The sequence below is a fragment of the Lycium barbarum genome, chromosome 10 (genome assembly GCF_019175385.1).
Source record: "Lycium barbarum isolate Lr01 chromosome 10, ASM1917538v2, whole genome shotgun sequence".
In the NCBI taxonomy this organism is placed as follows: domain Eukaryota; kingdom Viridiplantae; phylum Streptophyta; class Magnoliopsida; order Solanales; family Solanaceae; genus Lycium; species Lycium barbarum.
The window spans coordinates 113383735-113396367 of record NC_083346.1 but is presented as its reverse complement, the minus strand read 5'-3'; the positions used below and the strand labels follow the sequence as shown (position 1 = coordinate 113396367).

General features: G+C 34.2%; 1 protein-coding gene across 1 annotated transcript; it reads left to right on the top strand.

Annotated features, from left to right (window-relative positions):
- Positions 1 to 219: 219 nt before the first annotated feature.
- Positions 220 to 1605, top strand: LOC132616025 (uncharacterized). The gene is made up of 2 exons (XM_060330638.1): positions 220 to 376; positions 1056 to 1605. Exons 1-2 carry the CDS (start codon positions 316 to 318, stop codon positions 1355 to 1357), a joined length of 363 nt encoding a protein of 120 aa, XP_060186621.1. The 5' UTR covers positions 220 to 315; the 3' UTR covers positions 1358 to 1605.
- Positions 1606 to 12633: the final 11028 nt, after the last annotated feature.

Below are 12633 nucleotides of genomic sequence, written 5' to 3'. Positions count from 1 at the left end.
CCCATGGATTATGTCCAATTAAATACAAGAATAATTAAAAGAAAAATCGATTAGGTGGAGACCTCCATTTCCAGTCAACATACCAACTTTGAAGTCCAGCTAAGTCAACTGTCTTATTCTCAAGAATTAGTCTTATTTGAATATTTTAGTACTAACACGCTGCCACATGGTTCTTATGCTCTATAACAATAAGAAGTACTAATAATAAATGAGCCATCCAACAATTATTCTCCTCTATATATAGAGCTTGATGAGCCTACGAAATTCGCAATACACAGAAAGAGAAAGTCAGCTAATTAGGTTCACTGCAGAGTCATGAAGAGCAAGATTAAAGTTCTGTTTGAATCTCTCATTTCATGTGGAAAACCTGCTAAAGGTACGTTTCACTTGAAGACTATAATCATGTCTAGAAAGTAATTATCAATGTTCTACTCTGTTAATTTCATAGTTTCGTTTTTTACTTATAGAAACATTTATATTATTTTGAAAATGGAAAAGGTTCATAATTACTCTGAATTATTTGATTTGTCTTACATTTATCCTCTGTTTACCCTTTTGTGTGTCGTTCCCCTAATAGTTTTCCAGCTTAGCTCTGACAACTGCTACGTGGAGCTATATAGACGACAAAATATACAAATTTACTTCTAAAAATTATAAATCAAGAGACAACCAAATGTACCCTTACGTGCTTCCATCCATCAGCCAAATTATACCAATTTTCTGTAGTGGGAAACCATGTAAGTAGTTGGCGGGGCATATTTTAAAGAGAAAGATAAAAGGTGGACTTCCATGGACCGGAAGGTAAACTAAGGACAAACGTAAGACATATTAAATCACAAATGTTAAGGATATATATTTTAATCCTTTCCCTTTTGAAAATTAATTTGAACTGATTTCAGTACAAATTCATATTATCATATATATAGTCGATCGCAACGTGCTTGATATTGAACAGTTCTAGTCATAGTTGTTGACTTGTTATTACAGTATAGTGGAAGTAGTATTGTGAAGTGTGAACTCATTTGGGTATACTTCTTTCGTTTTGTCTGAACCAGGAGATGACAAAGACCAAGGATCCATAGTAACAGATGACTCAAAACATGCACAACAAGAACAAGAACATCAAAAAGTGACAAAAGATGAACAAAAACATGCACAAGGCCATGGACTAATAGTGAAACATGAACCAAATATTGCACAAGGACAAGTGAAAGATGAAACAAAAAAAGCAAAAGAACAAGTGCAAGGGGCTTTTGTATATAAAGCACGTATAACAACATATCAAAAAATAACAATATCTTCACTACAAGCAAGATCTCCATCCAGACGAAGACCTCGTTCTCCTCCAACTGGCTGAACTAATACAATCCTTGGATATTATATTAGCACTTTTTTTACTTTGGAAAAACCAATGTGTGGTTTTTTCCAAATTTTTAGTTTTAGTCCTGATCTTTTTATAATATTTGGATTTCTTTCCTCTCTTTGGGAAGGAAGGGCAGAACATTTACCATATAATTGGCTTTTTACTTTTCCTAAAAGGAAGGCTATGTCTTTTTTTCGAAGGAAAACATGTTTTGGATTTCTATAATTCAGAATCCTTCCTTATCAGCTCAATATTCACGATGTTATTTTTAAGAGAGCCTTGTTTAGGGGATGTTATTTTTAAGAGAGCCTTGTTTAGGGGAAGAAGTATTCTCTTAATATTTTTGCACTCTCTTTTATATTAATGAATTGCTTTTATGTAGGTCAATTGATCAAATATTATTAAATTATTTGGTATCTTTTTGTATACTTCTCTTTTATTGTCTGATTTATTATTTTTTAAAGATGTATTGTGTTAATTTATACACGACACCTAATTATTTTGATGCCAACACTACTTTCTCAATTTTAGTAGTTCCGGTTTATCAAATATGAGATGGGAAATTAATGACTTGTATAATTTTTTGTAGTTTCTTTCATAGACAATGAAGGACACAGTAACATCGGTTCTTTTACCACCAAAAGATGTGATGCAGTGGATGAGGCTGCTTCTTCCTTAACTAGAAGTCTCGGGTTCGAGCCCTGGATATGGAAATATCCTTGATAGGGAGCGCTACCTCCTGAAATGGGCCTTACCCGGCACGAATCCAAATATAGTCGGGCTCTAATATGGATACCAGACATCGGGTGAGAAACATAAAAAACACCTATTCTTTATATTTCTGCATTCATCATGGTCACACTTGGCAAAACTAACCGTAGAAGTGCACAAATAGCCTATTTCAAGACCTCCATTTAAGTTATATTAGGAGTTCCTACACTTTTGCAAGTTTATCCACTTAAAACACAACGGATAATTAATTTCAAACATGTGATATTTGAAATTTTGGTATTAACGCCTGAAGTTGGGTTTGCCAAAGCCTAACTTCTAAAAATTATAAATCAAAGAGAACTTTAAGCACATTCGTTTGAAGTTTAGCCATTTTTTACCTTAACTTGAGGCACATAAACGTGAAGTTTAGTCATTTTTTTCTAAACTTTAGCACATATGCCTAAGGTTCAGTCATTTTTTGCTCGAATTTTCAGCCATATTTGCCTCAATGAAATTTTTCCAAAAAAAACTTTTTTTTTCTTTCTGAATTTTAACAATCCAACACACAAATCTACTCTAAATGAGCTCAAATTTGAAACAAAAATTCCAAATATAGTAAAGAACAAATTAACCACAAACATCAATTAGTCAAAACAACGACAAATCTAACAAACTCATATATTCAACAATGTTAATTTTGCAATATCTTCAAGCTTTTCCAATAACACCCATTGATTTGAACTTACATTTCATATTCAAAATTCAAGATATTTCTTTCTTCTTTAAAGCATTATAGTTTAATTGCTCTAGATCGAAAAAAACACTATTGTACAACAACTAAGAAAGAAGAAGAAGAACTATATTTCAGCGTGTTTTGATAAGATGTTTGCTAAAATTGGATACAAGTTAAATAATTTTAAAAATCGGCTACAACGTAAATGACAACTACCAGATGGAACGCCCCATGAAATTAGGGCAATTTGCACGATTGCTCTTATTCAGGGTGATCTTTAATTTTTGCTCTTCGCCTTAAATAGCCTCAGGTTTAGGGTTCAAACTCCGACTCAATAAAAAAAAAAAATAATTCGCAAGACAAAGTGTCGTAGCAAAATGAATGCCGAACTTTTGAATTCCTGCAAAGTAAAATTAGGCAGAATTTTAAGGCACATTCTGCCTTATAAGACAGACTTTTCGTGAAGCCTTGCCTTGCGATTTTTTTTAACGGAGCGGTGTTACGCCCTATTTTGAACGGGTCCAATATAGTTTGCAACTTCCCGGTTCTTCTAACTGGTATAAAAGGGTTAGAGTCGCCACCTTATTTTTAAGGAAAAACAGGAAACCAGTATGTATTTGTGTGTCCACTCCATTTTAAGTCCACGAAACATATGAGATTCTAGATAAGGGTTTTATTTACCCCGTGGGGAAGGTATTAAGTATTCCACAGAGTCTTCCCGAAAATAGTCCTTAAACGTTGTTTAACTAAACACTAGAGGGGGATTATCTATCTGTTTATCATTATTTTTACCTGTTTTCAAAATGTTGTGATTTCATGAAAAGCTACACTAGGTGATAATATACTAAGTATATACAGTGTATAAAAATGTATTTATATTAAGTATCAAGTATTTATAAAGAATGTATATTAAAAAAGAATATATAAAAGAGTATAAAGAGAATGTACCCGGGTAAGTATAAAAGTGTATAAGGATTCGATAGTCTTCGGGTTCCTTCCGAGTGTCTTCTTCGGGATGTGTTTCCGGGTACCTCGTAAGCATAAAAGTGTATAAGGATTCGATGAAGTCTTCAGGTTCCTTCCGAGTGTCGTCTTCGGGATGTGTCTTCGGGTACCTGTATAAACACTTAGTAAAAGTGTTAGTAAGAGAATAAATAACTATCGAATGAATTAAAGATATAATAAATAAACTTAACATTAAAACCCGTCTTTTGTATATGGGAGGCCTCGGAAATCGACGAAAATTTCTTCATCGGCCAAGAGTGTAATATTTGTAATAAATTGTAAAATGAAAGAAAAATATGTTAGTTAAAGAAGTTTGAGAAAGTCAAAAAATAAGGGATGTTGCATAAAGATTTTAAAATGTGATTTGACATAAAGCCTTTGAAAAGTGATATAACATAAAGTCTTTGAAAAGTGATTTGATATAAAGCCTTTAAAAAAATGATTTGACATAAAGTTTATTAAACTTGACAAAAGGGAGATAAAACTTATTTTGACCCTAGAATTGGTGCAGTATACACGGTGTAAGAATGTATATGTATATGGTATATGTATAAAATATAAGAATAAAAAAATGAAAATAAATTTAAATGTAAAAATAATTTATAGACAATGTAGAAAAAATATAAAGAACAAAATGTGTAAAATATAATAAAATAAAAATGAGCATGTAATGTGATGATATTGACAAAAAGGTAAAAGAAAATGCTTGCAAGTGTATGAAAAATATTTAGAGGGGAGTAAAAAAAATGTATGCAAATTTAAAGAAAAAGTAGAGAAAATGTATGAAGAAAATGTAGAGATAATTAAATAAATATAAACAAAATTCATGAACAAATATAAAGACAGATGCATGAATAAATGTTAAGATAAATGCATGAATAAATATAAATTAGGACAATGCATGAATAAATGTAAAGATAATGTATGAATAAATATAAAGACAATGTATGTAATGTATATAAAAATATAAAGTCTATGCATATAATGAATGTAAAGACAAGGCATATAAAAGCGTAAAGACAATGTATGAAAAAAGAAGAGAAAAAAATAAAAGAGGAGGAAGATGCTAGTCTTCCTATAAAAAGAAAATATGGAGAGTGTAGAGAGAAGAAAAATATATGTGAGGTAGTGCATGTGAAGTGGTGAGAAAAATGAGAGGGGAAGTCCTCTTTTATAAAGGTAAAGGTAAACCACTTTTTATCTAAACCAATGTGCCAAAACCATGGGCTTCACAAAACCATGGACTTTACAAAACCATGGCTTCTCAAAACAATGTGCTAAATCTTATCTGTGTTTAAAATTAGTTCCTCCGACTTCCATGTACTAATAGACTGTAACTAAAATAATAAAGTATAAAATATATATTTAAGGTAATTTCGTGAATAAAGTAAAAAATGTGATTTGAATTAAGGAGACCTGTTAATTAATTGAAGTAAAGATGTATTAGCATGTTGTTTATATACAAACGACGGTAACAAAATAATTATTTAAAGTGAAAAATAAATTGATAAAAATTCCTATTATTTAAAAACAAGGACAATCATCAATAAATTATATTAAAGTTAAAAAAATGTATAAAAACAGTATTTTGTGCTATTTAATGAATAGAAAGCCTAAAGAAGTTAATTTTTAAATATAGAGGGCCAAAATTTGGTGTCAAAAGCTTGTCCCTCTTCGACCGGAGATGATGAAAGAGTTTTTGAATGAAGACGTTGACGTGTAGCCAATTTTGGCTCGGCAAGGAATTGTTAAAATGATATGTATAGAGAAAGAAACCAGAAGTTAGTAGAGCTTTGACAATACTCTTTGTTCGTCGACGGTGTTGTTATAAGAAGAAAAATGAAAATGGTAAAGAGGGAAGAATTGTTTGATGACGAAAAGCATTCACGTACCTTCGGCATCGCTTCCAAATTTGTCTCAGTATCGAGTTACGAGACGCTGGGAGGATGTAAGGTTGCATACATACTAGGGGGAAGAATGACACTTGCTCTGATATGACCGAACTCTGCATAGAGCTTCCTACATATCTCGTCCATCATGAGATTCAGGTCAATGTAGTTCGAAAGGTGGTAGCTAATAGATGTTGTGGCAAATTTTGATCGTCCGTTCAAAATTTTGTCCCAGTGTTGTTAGAATGGTCCTAGAAAGTGTAGACGAAGAACGGTCGTGCTCGAATTCGAGCTACCTACGTATTCCTGAGATAGGAGTCAGACCGATTATACTTCGGGAAAATGATTTATTGCTATAGGGGCAACCGAACTCTGAGCCATGGATTGAAATGGACTATAGAGTTGTGTGTCAGGATCCTGATGAAACTTCAGGTTGTGTGCCGAAGCTTTAAATGGAGATGGGCCCTGGATAGTGTATGAGAACCTTGATGCATACTCCGGCTTGTGTGCCGGAGCCTTGGAATGAAATGATATCTCGTGTTGTGTGCCGAGATCCTGATGCATACTCTGGTTTGTGTGCCAGAGCTTTGAATGGAATACCCGCATTAGAAGGTGGGCGCCTGGAGTGAAATTGAAATACCCATATTAGAAGGTAGGTACCTGATTGAATGAAAATACCTGCATTAGAAGGTGGGTGCCTAAACTGGAATTAAAATACTCGCATTAGAAGGTGGGCGCCTGACTAAATTTAAAATACCTTCATTAGAAGGTGGGTGCCTGAACTGGAATTAAAATGCCCACATTAAAAGGTGGGTGCCTGAACTGGAATTAAAATGCCCACATTAGAAGGTGGACGCCTGAACTGAAATTTAAAATACCCACATTAGAAGGTGGGTGCCTGAACTGGAATTAAAATGCCCACATTAAAAGGTGGACGCCTGAACTGAAATTAAAATGCCCACATTAGAAGGTGGGCGCCTGAACTGAAATTTAAAATACCCGCATTAGAAGTTGGGTGCCTGACTAAAATTGAAATACCTGCATTAGAAGGTGGGTGCTTGAACTGAAATTAAAATACCCGCATTAGAAGGTGGGTGCCTGACTGAAATTAAAATACTCGCATTAGGATGTGGATGCCTGACTGAAAGTAAAATACCCGCATTAGAAGGTGAGTGCCTGACTGAAATTAAAATACCCGCATTAGAAGGTGGGTGCCTGAATTGGAATTGAAATACCCGCATTAGAAGGTGGGTATCTGACTGAAATTAAAATACCCGCATTAGGAGGTGAGCACCTGGCATAAAGTAAAATACCCGCATTAGAAGGTGGGTGCCTGACTGAAATTAAAATACCAGCACTAGAAGGTGGGCACCTATAATTTTTTTTTTCTTTTATGCGTTTTTCGTTGTTTTTGTTGTAAAGAGTATTGGAAAATGAAGAAGGGAAGAGAATCGTGTCTTGACTTCAGTTGGTACCAACAATTAGTTTTGTGCATAAGAATTTCATCAGTTTCTTCCCAACTAACCGAGATTGACTTTGAGATAATTCCTAGAGCTTCAAGTGGTACCTCAGACATACTTAAGTATCGACAAGATTTGTTCGTCTTGCTTCAAGAAAAGGTTTTGGACTATACCCATCCTCATGTTTCAAGTGCCCTTACTAGAAATAAAGTCCCTTTTTTCACACATATTCAGTATTTTTGAACCTTGGGACGTCTAGAGAAGTACACTCACACTCATACTGATAAATATGTTCAATGCATATAATTGTGATACCATAAGCTTGGTCGTCATGTAAGTATCCACTAATGTGAGAACCCTTGGCATAGGATGACGTAGGGCTTGTTATGGGTTTGTAATGTAGGCTTGGGAAAAAGGTATGATATCATTTCTGTAAGGAGTGACTAATCCTTCCCTGAGCGTTGCACTATGGTTGTGCTTTGTATTTGTGTGCTCTTATGCTGATCTGCTTCGTTTTGTTGTCCCTTTCTTTTGTACTTGTGCGACTTCTTTTGCAAGTTGGAGCTTTGTTTTTTGGGAGTTCGGGGTTGTATGCTCGAGACTCTGTGGGGATTAAGAGAATTGACCTAGGTTGTATGCCCGAAGTCTTGCTGCTAATTCCGGGTTGTGTGCCGGAGTGTGAAAAATAAAAAGGAATAACAAGTTGTATGTCCGAGATCCTGAATGATAACTGATATTTTTTTTTTGCTCCTTCTTACTTTGGAGGTTGTTGTTCGTCTTTGGTTTTATGGGACCTTTGTATTTTTTTTTGTTTTGTTGGCAACTTCAGCTTGGATCTTTATCCGCGGAAGCACGTTTCTAGTGCGCTCAGCGAGGTTGGGCCAAGATAGGGATAGTGCGTGTAAGCACTCAGAAATAGTATAGTCTTATGATGTGGTTGTCAAAGAAAAGGCTTTAGGCTCAAAGGGGGAATGCTAAGGATAATGCCATTTGGTAGGATAGAAAGACTCAAATGGGTCAAAGAAGGCCTACGATCCTTTCCTATACCAAGTGTTACTCATAATTTCGCCTCAACAGATATTCAGGCCAAGTTCTAGATCACAATGCAATGCAATTGAATGATATCTAAAGCTCACCACACAATGCATATGAAATAATGAGGTTGGTTTTGTCCTTGTCTTATAAGCATACAAGAAAATTTTTCAAGTGTCACTTAAGGTGTGAATGAGAGATACCAAAAGAATCTATGGTTTACCATGAAGTCAGTCTTCTCCATCATATCGATTGTTACGTGTTCCTTTCCTATGCACACTCCTAACTGTGTTGGTACCAACCAATTCAAAGATATAATTCTATAAAAAAATTGTACTTTTTGAATAAGGGGTACCGAACCCAAAAGGGATGCCTACGTATCTCATCAAAGAAGAGAATCAGGTGTACGTAGTTCTTGCAGATAAGATATAAGAAGATGTGCTGATTGAAGGCAGAATTTTACAAGTACCCCGACAGACAGTAGAAGGGTGTGTCAATCGTAGGCATGGGGCTTTGAAAATTATTCAGGAAGGGATCAATCGTAGGATCAGAGCTTGGACAATACTATAGCCAGTTGGCCGAAAAAAGGACTGATCGTAGCCAAGATTTGAAAATACCTTGACAGGCGGTCAGAAAAAATGAATATCGCAGCCAGAGCTTTGAAAATACTCTAAGAGGCAGCCGAGAAGAAGGACGTCAACCGCAGATGGAGCCTTGACATTACTCCAGTACGCTGACAAAATTGTTATGGAGGAGAAGGTCGGACATTGGTAGAGTTTTGACATTACTCTGCGTCCATTGGCATGGTTGGCTATGAGGAAATGTCAACATCAGCGGAGCTTTAAAAATAATCTGTGTCTACTGGCAAGGTGATAAGAGGGGATGTCGACTTTTATGGGAGCCCGTCGGTAAGATTGCAATGATTGGGTACCAAACTGTTTGCGGAGCTTCGACATTACTCCTTGTCACTTGGCACGATTATTGTATAGTTAGGGGGAAGGATTTATTTGTGTTGAACCCTTGGGGTTGAAAATAAAGGCCGACATGCCAAATTTCCTTGTCCTGCGATGCTTGGAAAAAGAAAAAAAGCTTATATCCCAAATTTTGGGACCAAAACCAGGTGACGGTAGGGGTAAGGCTGGTATTGACACTGTTGGGTTTTGAATTTCAGGGGATTGATTGACGCTGTTGGAAGATTTTTTGGAGAGCATCTTGAATTGCTCCAAAGTAATTATCCCAGATTAGATTTTTATTCCGGTGAATTATTTTGAAACAGTGGGGAGACCGAACCCTTATGTAGGGTTGCCTATGTATATTGCCAGGACAAGAATCAGGTTAGACGTAGATCGGGAAGATATGGTGTTGTATGTAATTTGTATGATTTCTATGAATTGGTGGTTGTATTGAACATAAGTGAGGCTATGAACAAGAGTTCGAATCTGAAAAAGTCTGTTCCATAGAGGGAAAAAATGTACAAGGCTGTATTGACATTTCTTGAAAAAGATGGTAAAGTCCAAATGATAATAGCGAAGATCGGAAATGGGTATAAAAAATAATGTGATTGTGAAGGTGGTCGTTAAGACCGAAAAATAGGTGTGAGAGTTTGGAAAGGCACCAAGCTCAACACAAGTCAATCAAAATTGTTCGATAAAGCAGACAAGGCGGAAGAAGGTATGTCTAGTATATATGTACAACCAAAGAATGTCTAATAAATTCAATATGTAAAACAAATAAAGAATATGTAAGATGCAAAGAGCATGTAGCAAATAAAGAATATGTGACAAATAAAAAATGAAATTAATCCGGCTAGAGCGGTGATCAAAATTATTCGTACAACGGCCTAAGAATTCTAAGAGTAGATTCACCTAAGCTGATAAAGAATATTCGGACAACTGCGAGATATCAAGTAGTAAGACTAGCCTACCAATCTCTGAAACTAAGGAGTTGGAAGAAGGTTCGGAGGAGCGCAAAGCACAACTCGCGTGTACAATTTGTTTATGTGCACGGCCAAAGACTCAACTGAAAGTGCGAGGACAGTATAAAAAAAACTGTAACATGTAGTGTCTTCAAACAAATAAGGAACGCAAGTTTGGCTTTGGCTTGCGTCCTTTCAAAGATAATATTATAGCAGTTCACGATATATATAACAAGTAATAATACTAAAAATAGCTAAATAATCACATATCCCTCAAGTGCTCACTTAAACTAAGTCTGTCAAGGTTAAAACCTAGTCAAGTCCCCAGCTGAGTCGCCATTCTGTTATGCCCTATTTTGAACAGGTCCAATAGAGTTTGCAACTTCCTGGTTCTTCTAACTGGTATAAAAGGGTTAGAGTCTCCACCTTATTTTTAAGGAAAAATAGGAAACCTGAATGTATTTGTGTGTCTATTCCATTTTAAGTCTACGAAACATATGAGATTTTAGATAAGGGTTTTATTTACCCCGTGGGGAAGGTATTAAATATTCACAGAGCCTGCCCGAAAATAGTCCTTAAACATAGTTTAACTGAACACTAGAGGAGGATTATCTATCTGTTTATCATTATTTGTACCTGTTTTCAAAATGTTGTGACTTCATGAAAAGCTACACTAGGTGATAATATACTAAGTATATACAGTGTATAAAAATGTATTTATATTAAGTATCAAGTATTTATAAAGAATGTATATTAAAAAAGAATATATAAAAGAGTATAAAGAGAATGTACCCGGGTAAGTATAAAAGTGTATAAGGATTCGATAGTCTTCGGGTTCCTTCCGATTGTCTTCTTCGGGATGTGTTTCCGGGTACCTCGTAAGCATAAAAGTGTATAAGGATTCGATGAAGTCTTCAGGTTCCTTCCGAGTGTCGTCTTCGGGATGTGTCTTCGGGTACCTGTATAAACACTTAGTAAAAGTGTTAGTAAGAGAATAAATAACTATCGAATGAATTAAAGAAATAATAAATAAACTTAACATTAAAACCCGTCTTTTGTACATGGGAGGCCTTGAAAATTTCTTCATCGGCCAAGAGTGTAATATTTGTAATAAATTGTAAAATGAAAGAAAAATATGTTAGTTAAAGAAGTTTGAGAAAGTCAAAAAATAAGGGATGTTGCATAAAGCTTTTAAAATGTGATTTGACATAAAGCCTTTGAAAAGTGATATAATATAAAGTCTTTGAAAAGTGATTTGACATAAAGCCATTAAAAAAACGATTTGACATAAAGTTTATTAAACTTGACAAAAGGGAGATAAAACTTGTTTTGACCCTAGAATTGGTGCAGTATACACGGTGTAAGAATGTATATGTATAAAATATAAGAATAAAAAAATGAAAATAAATGTAAATGTAAAAATAATTTATAGACAATGTAGAAAAAATATAAAGAACAAAATGTGTAAAAAATAATAAAATAAAAATGAGCATGTAATGTGATGATATTGACAAAAAGGTAAAAGCAAATGCTTGGAAGTGTATGAAAAATATTTAGAGGGGAGTAAAAAAAATGTATGCAAATTTAAAGAAAAAGTAGAGAAAATATATGAAGAAAATGTAGAGACAATGTATGAATAAATATAAACAAAATGCATGAACAAATATAAAGACAAATGCATGAATAAATGTAAAGATAAATGCACGAATAAATATAAATTAGGACAATGCATGAATAAATGTAAAGATAAATGCATGAATAAATATAAAGACAATGTATGTAATGTATATAAAAATATAAAGGCTATGCATATAATGAATGTAAAGACAAGGTATATAAAAGGGTAAAGACAATGTATGAAAAAAGAAGAGAAAATAAAAAATAAAAAAGAGGAGGATATGCTAGTCCTGCTAGTCTTCCTATGAAAAGAAAATATTGAGAGTGTAGAGAGAAGAAAAATATATGTGAGGTAGTGTGAAGTGGTGAGAAAAATGAGAGGGAAGTCCTCTTTTATATAGGCAAAGGTAAACCACTTTTTATTTAAATCCATGTGCCAAAACCATGGGACCATGGGCTTCACAAAACCATGACTTCTCAAAACCATGTGCTAAATCTTATCTGTGTTTAAAATTAGTTCCTCTGACTCCCATGTAATAATAGACTGTAACGAAAATAATAAAGTATAAAAATATATTTACGGTAATTTCGTAAATAAAATAAAAAATGTGATTTGAATTAAGGAGACCTGCTAATTAATTGAAGTAAAAATGTATTAGCATGTTGTTTATATACAAACGACGGTAACAAAATAATTATTTAAAATGAAAAAATAAATTGATAAAAATTCCTATTATTTAAAAATAACGACAATAATCAATAAATTATATTAAAGTTAAAAGACGTATAAAAACAGTATTTTGTGCTAGTTAATGAATAGGAAGCCTAAAGAAGTTAATTTTTAAATATAGAGGGCCAAAATTGGGTGTCAACAAGTGGGGGTTCAAACCCAAAAACTCGGAGTGTTT

What these genes read in the sequence shown, in the direction of transcription:
- LOC132616025 (XM_060330638.1), top strand. Translation starts at nt 316, where the DNA reads ATGAAGAGCAAGATTAAAGTTCTGTTTGAATCTCTCATTTCATGTGGA. An exon ending in ATGTGGAAAACCTGCTAAAG is followed by an intron (nt 377 to 1,055) that starts GTACGTTTCACT and finishes TGTCTGAACCAG; the next exon opens with GAGATGACAAAGACCAAGGA.